This window comes from Gracilinanus agilis, chromosome 3 (assembly GCF_016433145.1).
Source record: "Gracilinanus agilis isolate LMUSP501 chromosome 3, AgileGrace, whole genome shotgun sequence".
In the NCBI taxonomy this organism is placed as follows: domain Eukaryota; kingdom Metazoa; phylum Chordata; class Mammalia; order Didelphimorphia; family Didelphidae; genus Gracilinanus; species Gracilinanus agilis.
The window spans coordinates 341,533,276-341,546,186 of record NC_058132.1 but is presented as its reverse complement, the minus strand read 5'-3'; the positions used below and the strand labels follow the sequence as shown (position 1 = coordinate 341,546,186).

Here is a 12,911-nt window from a genome sequence, read left to right as displayed (position 1 = left end):
AAGAAAGAAAGAAAGAAAGAAAGAAAGAAAGAAAGAAAGAAAGAAAGAAAGAAAGAAAGAAAGAAAGAAAGAAAGAAAGAAAGAAAGAAAGAAAAAGAAAACCTGGATTGTACCTTGGTTCTACCGTTCTAAGATCACATGTGTGATTTTGGGCAAGGCCATAACCTCTCTAGATCTAAGTTTCCTTATTTATAAAGTAAAGAGGTCAGATCAGACAGCTTCTAAAGACCCGTCCAGCTTTAAATATATGACTATAATAACCCTTGGGGTAAAGGCCTTTCTCAGGGTCAGCAGAGATGGAGGTCAGGGTTAACGGGTTAGATTCAACATCTTATAATGCATTTCCCCATAATGCATTTGTGATCAATTTAGCCTGGTACAGGAGAGTGGGCCGCGAGTGCGTGTGTTGTGGCAGAGAAGGGGGTGGAAGGGGCGAGGGAGGGAGCGTCAGAGGAATCCAGAGGAAATAAATCATAGCTCATTATCCTTCCTCCAAGGAGTAAAACAGCCCCTCATTTCTACACAACAAGCAAATACTTAAAAGCTCCCCCGAGGATGGGAGGTTTTGTGAGCTGGATGTTTTTCAAAAACTGTGCGTGGTTGAAAAAATAAAAAAAATCCTGCAGCAAAATGAAGCATCCCCTCCGATTGCTTCTGTGGGGCCGGGGCACCATGGTACAGGCCTGGGCTGGTGATGGGTATTTATAGGGCCAAAAGTGAGCTGCCTTTCTAGACTTAAGACACACACATTCTTTTACAAGCCTAGGAGTATATGAACCTCCCTTTGGGGCTAAATTCAGAATTCACCCCTTCCAAGAAGTTTTCTCTAACCATCTCCCCTTTGTTCCCCTTTGGTCTTTATGTCCTGTCCTTTCTGTTCTGTTTGTGTATTATGTTAAGTTGGGTTTTGAAATGTGTTTTAAATTATTTGTATATTTGAATTTATTATAATATAATATACAAATATATTATATTTATATTATTAATGTATTCTAGTTTATTTCCTATAGGAGCTCTCTACCTCATCCATTAGCTTGGATGTTCCCAAGAGCTGGAACCAATTCATACTACCTCTGTGAGAACTGATTGTTTCATTTAGATATGAGTGTGTGGGAGCACGTGTGCATGCACACATGCACACACACACACCCACGCCCACACCCTACTGTCTTAGAATCAATATTGTGCATTGACTCCAAGGCAGAAGAGCAACAAGGGCTAGGCAATGGGGGTTAAATGACTCACCCAGGGTGACACAGCTAGGAAGTGTCTGTGGCCAAATCTGCACCCAGGACCTCCTGGCTCTCGATTCACTGAACCACTCAACTGCTCCCTGATAGTTATATTTTGAGTGTACAATTTACCTCAGAAATCAGTAAACACCACAACTGAGGGCTCCAGGTATTGTTCTGTTGATGTTTTAGATTTTAGAAAACAATGGAGAAAATGCTAGTAATGCAGATTAAACTTTAAAATGTGTTCAGGACATTTTTTTTTTTCTGGAGAGCTATTTATTAACCATTTACCCACACAATCCTGGCTGCATATGTGATAAGAAGGGAGATGGTAGGTTGTGGGGAAATGGGAAGTTGATTTTTGGCTTCCATTTTCCCATCTGTAAAATGAAAAAGGGGAACTCTTAGGTTCCTTCTAGCTTCATGGGTCTATGACTGATAGACACAATTCTAGGGAGAAGTTCTATTCATTTCCCTATTTTCAACTGCACATAAGGGAGATGAAGAAATGAGGAAAAAAAAGGGATAGAAAAGTGATTTTCTCTTTTCAAGGTCTCAGTTCTCCTTTCTTAGCTTGGGGAAAACAATACTGCAGAGAAGGTAGAAAGTTATCCTAACTTCTCCCTGACCCAAATATCACTAGCACCACCCATTCCCACCTCCATCCCTACTATTTCTAGAAGAAACATGGTCTGATGGAGGATCAGATTCCATTGGATCTTGGGAAGGGAACTAGCTTCTTTTAAGTTTAAAAATAAAGGCACAGGAGAGAGTGAGAAAGCTGTTTTTAAAAAACCAAACATGTTCCAAAAACATGCACAGAATAAGCTTTGGATTTAGGTAGAACTAATGAGAAAAGTCTCATTCTAGATGAATGATGTCATTGATAGCCAATTCTCAGTTACTCACTTTGTGGATTACCCACTCTAGATACTTAATCCCAGGCAGGCTTTCACCTCCTACCTACAATGATGTTGGAGTTAAAAGGATCTGGATTTGGATCCCAGCTCTGCCATTTTATTGCCTTTGTGACCTTGACAAGTCATTTATTCTCTCCAAGTCTCAGTTTCCTCATCTGTAAAAGCATAGTTGAAGCAGATGATCTCTGAAGTCCTTTCTAGATCTCTTTAATATCCTACTATCTTTATTGCAAATAATAATAATAACATGAGTTCCAAATAATTTTCATAGGATCATAGATCTATGAGCTGAAAGAGACCTCAGAGCAGGAGTTTGCTGAGAAATGTTTAACAACTGGCTTTCTGGGAGACAAAAAATGTATGCCCAACCTTTAATCTACATTATTAACATTTTCCCATCACTTTCTTAAGCCTGGACAACCAATGAAACAATAAATCGATTCCAGATTTGTAGCATCTTCCAGTTTATGAGTTGTAAATGCTCACACTGAAAACTTTAACAATGAGTTCTCAGGAGTGTATAGGGTTTGGCTCAAATACATCTTTGCCTCAGTGGCCATCTAGTCCAACCCCTTCGTTTTACCAACGAGGAAAATGAGGCTCACAAAGGTTAAGTGACTCACCCAAGCTTCCACAATTAGTAATTATTAGAGGCGAGATTTGAATCCAGGTTTTCCCACTCCAAAGTCCAATGCTATTTCCCTTTACTATCAATATGCTGCCTCCCCAAATTCCAGCATTACAAAAGAGCTAAATATCCACATTAGCGATAGCTAGGGAGTCATAGTACATAGAATGCAGGCCTAGAGTCCGGAAGACTCATCTTCTTGAGTTCAAATCTGACCTCAGACACTTACCCAATTTGCCTCAGTTTCCTCATCTGTCAAATGAGCTGAAGAAGGAAATGGCAAACCACTCCAGTAACTTTGCCAAGAAAACTCCAAATGGGGTCATAAAGGATCAAACACAACTGAGGTGACTGAACTGCAACAAATCCACATTATCAAAAACATTCACTGCAGGCTCCCAGGAGTTGTGTTTCAAATGCTGTCCAGAAATCATTCAAATATGGAGTTAAGTGAATTGAGAGCCAGGCCTGGAGATGGGAGGCTCTGGGTTCAAATCTGGCCTCAGATACTTCCCAGCTGTGTGACCCTGGGCAAGTCACTTAACTGCCATTGCCTAGCCCTTACCCCTCTTCTGCATTCAATACACAGTATTGATTCTAAGATGGAAGGTAAGGGTTTAAAAAAAAAAGATGGGGATAGAGGGATGGAAAAAAGGGAGAAAGAGGCAGAGTAACTCAAAGTCAAAGCTTTTGAAGCTGTTGCCCATAGAAAAATCTATCAAAAATGAAAATCAAACATCCGAGGGACTCTTGTGATTTGGTGAGAAATGAGGAGTGATTTACAGCAGCAACTCAGGAACACACTGATGGCAATGGCTTTAAGGTTATCAATCAACCCCCAAGCATTTATTGAGCCCTATTCTGTGTGTTCTTTTATTTCCTAGCATGAGGAGGCACGACTAGAGATGAATAGCCCAAAGGCTACCTTGCTACTGCAGAAACAGCAAAGAGAATGTTAACTGAGTGAAGGAAAATGCATTTATTAAGTGCTTTCTGGAAGCCAGGCACTACATTAAGCACCCAAGGGCTACAAGTAGGGAAAAGCAAGATGGTCCTTACTCTCAAACATTCCCATTCTGATTGGAGGAGATTATTAGTAAGCAAAGTTTCAATGTGGAAATGAATTGGGAATCTCGGGGCAGAGGGTCTCTCCTGTTTGGCATTAAATTCCTTTCTTTCTTTTTTTATACCCTTACTTTCTGTCTTAGAATCAATACTAAGCATTGGTTCCAAGGCAGAAGAGATTCAAGGGCTGGACAATTAGGGTTAAGTGACTTGCTCAAGGTCACACAGCTAGGAAGGGTTCAAGGCTACATTTGAACTCAGGCTCTCCTGACTGCAGACTTGGTACTTTAGATTAAGTTTCTTTTGGGGTGGGGTTAGAAAAAAAAAAAGATAGCATTTGAGGGGCACACTCTAACACGTCATTAAATCACGTGTTTTATCTTACTCTGGTGGAATGTAAGCTTCTTGAGGATGGGCTGTTTTTGCTGATTCTATCCCCGGTGCCTTAGCACAATGCTTGTTGAAAGTTTACATCGGAACAAAACAAAAACAAAAATAATAACTTCTTTCTCTTGGGAAAAAGAACTTTTGAAGAGGATTTATGGGAAACTTCATACAAAGATGAGCAGGTGTGGAGGGACTGGATAGTGGAAGAGGGACCTATTACATGTATAGAACTCTGCGATGCTATGGAAGATTCCAGAGAAGTAGAAGTCACACTGTGCCACTGTTCTCTAGAAGCTTATAATCTAGTTGGGAAGTGGGGGAATATATATGTGTATATACACACGTGCACACACATATGTATATATACACATACATCTCATGTATTATCACATATATCGCATCGATTATCCTATATGTCCTATGTATACATCCCATGCATATATACTGTCTCTATATATCTATCCTATATATGTATATGTGTGGAGATATATATATATATATATATATATACATATATAGCCTATTTATACCTAGGGAATATGTAATAATATACCTGGGGAGACAATTAGAGAACAGGCCCAGACAGTGTATAAATAAGTACTAAATTGTGTGACTAGGACACTAAATGCCTTAGAAGTTTAGAAAAAGCAGGGATCGATAGCATCAATCGAACGCCTCCCATAATTGAGAGCTACTGTCTGGGACTGCTTTATTATACCCTGAGGGAGAAGACAATAACAGACCTGCTAGGGGGTAAGTATATTCCCTCTTTCCTTAACTTCAGAGATGCCCCACTCCTTTGGTCCTCTGCCTGCTTCTGTCTCTGCTGGCCTCTCCTCTTCTTCTGACCCCTTCAGGCAGCTATTCTCCAAAGTTCTGCTCTTGGCTACCCTCCTTTTTTTTGTAATCCTTCTCTTGGCAATCTCAATTATTCTTGTGGTTTCAACTACCAGCCCTATTATGCAGATGATTCCTGAGTCTCTTTCTTGAGCCCTGACCCCTCTCCCAAGCTCCAGGTTGGTCTCTCCAACTACCTCTGAGATAATCCTTAGCTGGATGTTCTGCTGGCACCTCAAACTCTCAACATGTTCCAAACTGAGCTAATTATCCTTTCCCTGAATTCTGACTTCTGTCAGTGGCACAACCATTCCCCCTGTCTCCTATATTCTGGGACTATTTTTTATTCTTTCCGCTTCTTCACTTCTCATATCCTCTCAGTTGCCAAGTCATTAACTCTGTCTCTGCAATATCCTGAATTCTCTTCTATTCCCATTATCCCCACCATAGACCAAGCTCTCATTACCACCTGTTTGGACTAATGGAGTTGTCTCCTAATAGGCCTTCCTGCTCCTTTCCATTCTCTCTCTGACCCCTTCCCATCCAGCCTTCATTCCTCACCCAGGCAGTAAGTGGTATGAATCTTCCTTATTCATAAGCATGCACATTGTTGTTTTGTTGTTCAGGCGTGTTTGAGTCTTCATGACTCCATTTGGGGTTTTCTTGGCAAAGATACTGGAGTGGTTTGCCATTCCCCTGTCTTGCTCATTTTACAGATGAAGAAACTGAGACAAACAGGGTTAAGTGACTTGTTCAGGGTCACACAGGTAGTAAGAGTCAGGTCTTCCTGACTCTCAGTCCAGTATTCTATCCACTGCACCATCTACTTCTCATTCTCTCCCTGCTCCTTCCAATCTATCCTTCAGACTACAACCAGACAGTAATATGAATCATCCTTATTCATAAGTATGTCAACGTCACTGCTCAAAACCCCCACATGGCTCCCTAGTGCTCAATGAATGAGGATTAAACTCTTCAGAATCTCCCAGCTAGGTCTACCCCAATCTGAATAACTTCTCTCATTTTGGTAACTGCTTGCATAAATGTTTGCTAATAGAGGGAGCTAAACTGGCTGAGAGTAAGCTAACTATTGTCCTCTTGGTCTGGGACTCTCTCCTATCTAAAGTGATCAAACACACATGTTAAAACCAGTGGAAATGCGCGTTGGCTATGGGGGTGGGGAAGGGGGGTGAAGGGGAAAGTAAAAACATGAATCATGTAACCATGGAAAATTTTTCTAAAAAAATAAAATATTTAAATCTTAAAAAAAAATAGTGATCAAACAAAGTGATTTTTATTCTTAACTCTAGAAGTTAATCTCTAACATTCCTTGTTGTTGTCGGGTCGTTTTCAGCTGTGTCCAACTCTTCATGACCCTATTTGGGGCTTTTTTGGTAAAGATGCTGGAGTGATTGCCATTTTCTTCTCCAGTTCATTTTCCAGATGAGGAAACTGAGGCAAATGGGATTAAGTGACTTGCCCAAAGTCATACAGCTAATGAGAGTGATGTCAGATTTGAACTCAGGAAGATAAGTCTTCTTGATTCCAGACCCAGAACTCTATCCACTGCCCCAGTCATATTCTTAGACTGTAAATAGTTAAAGTATAATAAACAGATATAATATTCCAGTCCTAAATCTCTCTGAGCGGTAGAAAAGCAAATGAATGAATGAATGAATGAATGAATGAATGAATGAATGAGCATGTAGCCATAGCTCTCCTCCTATAATCTCCACAAAGGTAGAAATCACTTACCCTTGGGGATGAGCCAGGGGGCACTGTACATCCTCAAACATATCTATTTAAATAAATACATCCCCGAAACTCATGTGCCCCATCTTTGCGGTCCTCTGGTATGAGTTTAAATTTTTACACAAGTCGCTCTACTTTACACCCGTAGAAAGTGTTTTCCAAATACCACCTAAATGTTGCCTATAATTGTAGCTATCCAAGGAGCCATCATGGGAGAGCTAGGTGATTCTTCAAATGCCACCCTCCATTATTTCCCTTCTTTGTGCCTTATTCCCAGCTAGAACGCTCTTCTTCCTCACCTCCCCCGAAATATCTGACTTCCTTCAACATTTGGCTCAGATGCCATGTTCTGGAGGAAGCCTTTCCTGCCTCTCTTCCCACCTTCCCCACCTGCCTTCCCCTCTACAAAAGAGGGAGGGTACATCCCTCGGTGCCTTGTCTCCCCCACTCTGCTCCTCCAGAGGCAGGGGGTGCCTGGCAACATGCAGAACGCAAAGGAAGGGCTTAATGCGTGTTCGCTGATTTATCACTTGACTCAATTTGGACAATCCAGGTTATGGTCAGAGGACCAAGGAACAGACCTCGGGGCCCAGAATTGGAGGACGATAAGGATGCCTGACTCTGTCTGGCCCCCTGTACGGGAGTCCCCAAGTGGGCAGCTCAGACTCATGGCAGCCACCCACCATACACCAGGCTACAGCCCAGAGGGGAATTCTTCCATTATGATCTCCACTTTGGAACCACAGACCGCAAGGCCCTCAGCCCTAGAGAGGTTTTAACTAATCTGACAGGTCTCCCCACTCAGCCTCCCTCCCCTCCCTTCTGTTCCCTCTAGTGACAGCCACAATCTGCTCCGTGGAGCAATTAGAAATCAGAGGGTGTCTGCACATTTTGTAGGCTTAAGGACATTGCTAATTTACTTTAATCCACTTAAGCCTTCAAAGCCCCAGGGCCCCAGCTCAAACAAGACAGCACAGAGAAGACAGCTGGAAAGCTTCCTCCTGAAGACAGAGAAGCCCACAGTTGGGAATTCCTTCCTCCCAACTCAGCCTTACCCCCTGCCAATCTTCCTGTGGCAGCTATTATCTCCCCCATCTGCCCCATCCCCTCCGACAACCCACACCCACAGTCCCTTAACTCTACTACCCTCCCCCTCCTCCAAGAAGCCTCCCCTGATTGATTCAATCATGCTTATCCATAGAGATCAGGTATGGTTCACACCGTTCACTTGTGCTTTTTTTTTTTTTTCAGATGCTGCTTTCTGGGCTTTTTTCCCTGCTTCTGGATGTTTCCCATGGAATCTGAGTAGGAAGGGACCTCAGAGACCATCTTGTGCTCCAGGCACCTGAATAGTAGCATTCCTTTCTTTCCTGTAGTAGTTAGTAGCAATAGTAGTATAACAGTAGCAGCAGAAGTAATTCAGGAGCTAGCATTTATATAATGCTTTAAGATTTGTCAGTCGTGTTACAAATATTATCTCATTTAATTCTCAAAGCAACCCTGAGAGGCAGGGGCTATTATTATTCCCATTTTACAAATGAGGAAACTGAGGCAGACAGATCTCATGTGACCTGTACAGTTAGTAGATGCCTGAGGTTAGATTTGAACTCCAATCTTCTGGACTCCAGGCCCAGTGCTGTATCCATATAACTGACAAGTGCTTATTATCCATACTTTAAGGGAAGAACTCTAGTGATGGGAAGGGGATAGTTCTAGTTGTTAGAAAGCTTTTGGTGGCATAATGGATAGAATGCAGTGTGGGAGGGGCTCAGTGGATTGAGAGCCAGACCTAGAGATGGGAAGTCCTGGGTTCAAATCTGGCCTCAGACACTTCCCAGTTGTGTGATCCTGGGCAAGTCATTTAACCCACATTTCCTAACCCTTACCACTCTTCTGCCTTGGAGCCAATCCACACACAGTATTGATTCCAAGGCAGAAGGTAAGGGTTTAAAAAAAAAAAAAAGAATGCAGTGTGGGCCTGCTTCTCAGGAAGACCTGGGTTCCAGTCTTGCTTCAGATTTCCGCTAGCTGGGTCTCTGTCTCCTTAGTGGCAACAGGATGGGTGTGTATTTGATGGCCTCCCTGCTTCCTTCCCATTCTCGAGCTGCAATCCTGGAATTCCTCGTGCCCAGCGGAGCTCTGCTCCTGTATTCTATCCGGAGATTCCAGGGCTGACCTCCGGGGCCACACAGAATGAGTCTCGTCTTTGTTCTGGGTGATCTCCAATGCCCTTCTCTAGATTCCTCCAACCATTTCTCAAGTGGCCTCGGACCTCCAGAAAAATGCCAGCCTGGAACTAAACACTGCCCTGGAGATGAGGGCACCTCCAGGCCAAGTATAACCAGATTATCCCTTCCCTTGTCCAGGAAGAGATGTCTAGCAATGCCATCTAAGATGAAATTAAGCTTTTGGGGAGGAGAGTCCTGCCACATCGGGAGACTGAGTCCCATTCAATTATAATCTCCTAAAATCCCAGATTTTCTTCATAGTAATTGGACGTAAACATGTCTAGTCATGCTTCCCCCATTCTCTATTGATGAGGCTGATTTTTTTTTAAAAGATAATTTTTTTCCAAGGCAATGAAGTGGCTCAGTGGATTGAGAGCCAGGCCTAGACACAGAAGGTCCTGGATTCAAATATGCCCTTAGATACTTCCTAGCTGTGTGACTCTGGGCAAGTCATTTAACTTGTTGTCTGGCCCTTAGAACTCTCCTGCCTTGAAACCAATACATAGTATTGATTCTAAGACAGAAGAAAAGAGTTTTTTTTAAAAAAAAAAGATACAATTTTTCTGAGAGACCCCTCTTTCTGGCCTGCCCAAATTGTTTGGGATCCTGCTTGTCATTCAAAGCAGCAGCATTCCCTCTCAGCTTTGTTTTATCTGCCAGTTTGAGAAGAATGCTATTTATGCCTTCATCCACCTAATGAATCAAAATGTCCAACAGAACAGGGCCAAGATGGCTCCCAAACTAGTCCAGCAGCCACCCAAAGAGGACCCTAAAGGAAATGGGGGGATGAGACAGAGAAGGACTGATGGTATCTGCTTTCATCAAATCTCCTTTCCCTAGGGCTTCCGCCAAGACCAAGGAAGACGAGCGGCTCGGTGCCATCACTATAATGAGCCCAGACCACTGATTTCCAGTGACCTCTGAATACCATTAAAAGGAGTGAGTCATTATTATTAAGGTCATGCCTGGACCTTCCTTCCCTCAGCCTCTCTAACCATGAAGACTTCCAGAGCTATGCAAAGAGCATCAGTCTCTGTTCTCATCAAGGGAATCCCAAGAGTCTCCTCCCTCCCTCCCCCATCTCCTCATTAGAGAAGAGGCCTGAAAAGATCATTTGATCTATCTCTCTGCCTCTAAGAGGAACCGAATTAATAGTAACCCAATTAATCAGTCAACCAATATGCATTTATTAGCCTCCTACTAAGTGCAAGACACTGGGAAGAGGGGACAAGGACTAGACCAGTGATTCCCAAAGTGGGCGCCACTGCCCCCTGGTGGGTGCTGCAGCAAACCAGGAGGGCATTGATGTCCACAGATGCATTTATCTTTCCTATTAATTGCTATTAAAATTAAAAAAAATTAATTCCAGGGGGCTAAGTAATATTTTTTCTGGAAAGGGGGTGGTAGGCCAAAAAAATTTGGGAACCACTGGGCTAGATCTTCAATTTCACTGACACAAAGAACCCCCATGCAGAAGTTCCTTCTACCCATACAGGTCAGCACCTTTCCCACAAAGTATACTGTTTAAAGAGTTGCCTAAGCACTCAAAGAGAGGATAAGTGACTTTGACCCAAGTCACACGATCAGTATTTGAGTTGAACCCAGGTTTGCCTAGCATTGAGGTGGCCTATAGTACCCAAGTCTTCATCCATGAAGCCCTGCTTGGAGTCATATTTCATGTATTCCCCTTTCTACCCACTGTGCCAGGGACTACGAATACAAAGAAAAAAAGTTTTGTTTTTTTCTGTTTTGAGAATCTGTCCAGTAGATTGACAATTCCTCCTACTTAAAAAACAAATTAAGCCGCCTCATTAAAGGGCGCTCCTCGATACCCCCTTAGTGATTTGTGACAAGGTCTTATAGTTCCAACAATTAGGACATCCTTTCTGAGGCCAAACTTAGATCCCGCCCAACACAGCTGATGGCGACAGATCAGGTGCCAGCATGCTGAGGGGGAAAGGAATGGAGGTAGGAAAGGGAAGGCACTTACCTTCGAAGGCTATAGTCGGGTGCTCCCTCAGGGTGCATAGTTGCTGCTCATTGCTGGGGGCATCAGACACATTGTGGGAAGTAGACAGGTGCAATGCAAGCAGGATGAGGCCTGACAAGGACAAGGTGATGGCCAGGGGTCTGGGGAAGACCATGATGGATGATCTAGCTGCCAGCCTCAGCCTGGGGAGAATGCCTGTAACACAGAACACTCCATCTCACTATCTGCTCCCATTATCACTCCCTCTGTCCAGCTGCCCCACTGCCTTCAGTGGTTCCACCATTCTCCCTGTCCCTAAGGCCTAGAAACATTGGTGTCAGAGCTACAACTTAAGTGAGGCATCCAGAGACATTGTCTCAAAGGAGGATACTCAAGCCCCATGGGGAAATATCTCCTTCCCTCCCCAAGTTATAACATATACTAGAATCGCTTCAGGGATCCCCTTAGTACCCAATGCCTCATCCACAAAAGCCCAAAGGGCTAGAAATCTGTGCAGAGCCTTTGACTCAGCAATAGCACTGCTAGGTTTGTATCCCAAAGAGATTTTTTTTTAAAGGAAAAGGACCTTTGTACAAAAATATTTATAGCAGCTCTTTGAGGGGGCAAAGAAATTGAGGGGATGCCCATCAACCAGGAAATGGCTAAGCAATTTATGACATGTGATTGTGATGGAAGGAGTACTGTGTACCATAAAAAATGATGAGCAGGATGATTTCAGAAAAACATAGGAAGACTTAAATGAACTGATGCAAAGTGAAGTGAGGAGAATCGGGATAACATGGTACACAGTAACAACAATATTGTATCATGATAAACTCTGAATGACTTAGCTATTTTCAGCAATACAGTGATCCAAGACAACTTCAAAGGACTCATGATGAAAAATGCTATTCACCTCCAGAGAGAGAGAACTGATAGAGTCTGAAGGCAATTAAAACATACTATTTTTCATTTTCTTCATTTTGGAGTTGTGGGTTTTTGTTTTGTTTTGTTTTGTTTTGTTTTGTTTGGTCTAAGTGTTCTTTTACAACATGACTAATATGAAAAAATGTTTTGTATGACTGCAAATATATAATAACCTAGATCAAACTGCTTGCCATCTCAGAGAAGGATAAGGGAAGAGAAGGAAAGGAAGAAGGAAAGGAATTTGAAATTATTTTAACAATGTTAAAATTTATTTTTACATGTAACTGGGGAAAATATTATTTGAAAAAATAAACAATCAAGAAAAAAAGCCTTTCCCCTCTCAACCCCTACATCCAACCAGTCACCAAATCTTAATGATTTAGGCATTTAGTATCTCTTGAATTTGTCCTTCTTCTCCTTTCATATTGCTACCATTCCAATTGAGGCCCTCATCCCATCAAATCTAGATCATTTCAATAGCCTTCTAATGGGTCTTCTTGTTTTAAGTCTCTCTCTGCTCAGCACCTAACAGCAAATTAACCTTCCTAAAACCCCTTTTCCATTGCTTCGAATTGCCCAGGGACACTGGGTTCTCACTTGTTTCTAATATTTTACACAATTTCACTGAGGAGTGAATGGGGAGAATTATATTTGGAAATGCAGATAACATAAAAACAAAATAAATGAATGATTTAAAAAAAACCCTTATTTTCTAGCTTATTATCAGTATTAAAACAGAAAAGTAGCAAAAGCTTGGCAACTGGGGTTAAGTTACTTGCCCAGGGTCGTATGGCAAGGAAGTATCTGAAGTCAGATTTGAACCCAGGTTCTCCTGACTCCAGGTCTGGCGCTCTATTCACTGTGCTATCCTCCGGCTAAGGATTTTAAAGAGATATTTCCATCCTGCAGAGAAGATCTGTCCAATTTACTAGTCCTCTGAAGAAGGGGACTTGGCAGCTATCA

The 12,911-nt window shown here is 42.4% G+C and overlaps 1 protein-coding gene across 2 annotated transcripts in view; it reads right to left on the bottom strand.

Annotated features, from left to right (window-relative positions):
• The window catches only part of SEMA5B (semaphorin 5B), a 68,675-nt gene extending 57,479 nt beyond the window's left edge, over positions 1–11,196 (bottom strand). For both annotated transcript variants that reach the window (XM_044666734.1, XM_044666735.1), the window contains exon 1: positions 11,043–11,196. In XM_044666734.1, coding sequence (XP_044522669.1) covers positions 11,043–11,196 — 154 coding nt within the window. The remainder of the gene's footprint in view (positions 1–11,042) is intronic.
• Positions 11,197–12,911: the final 1,715 nt, after the last annotated feature.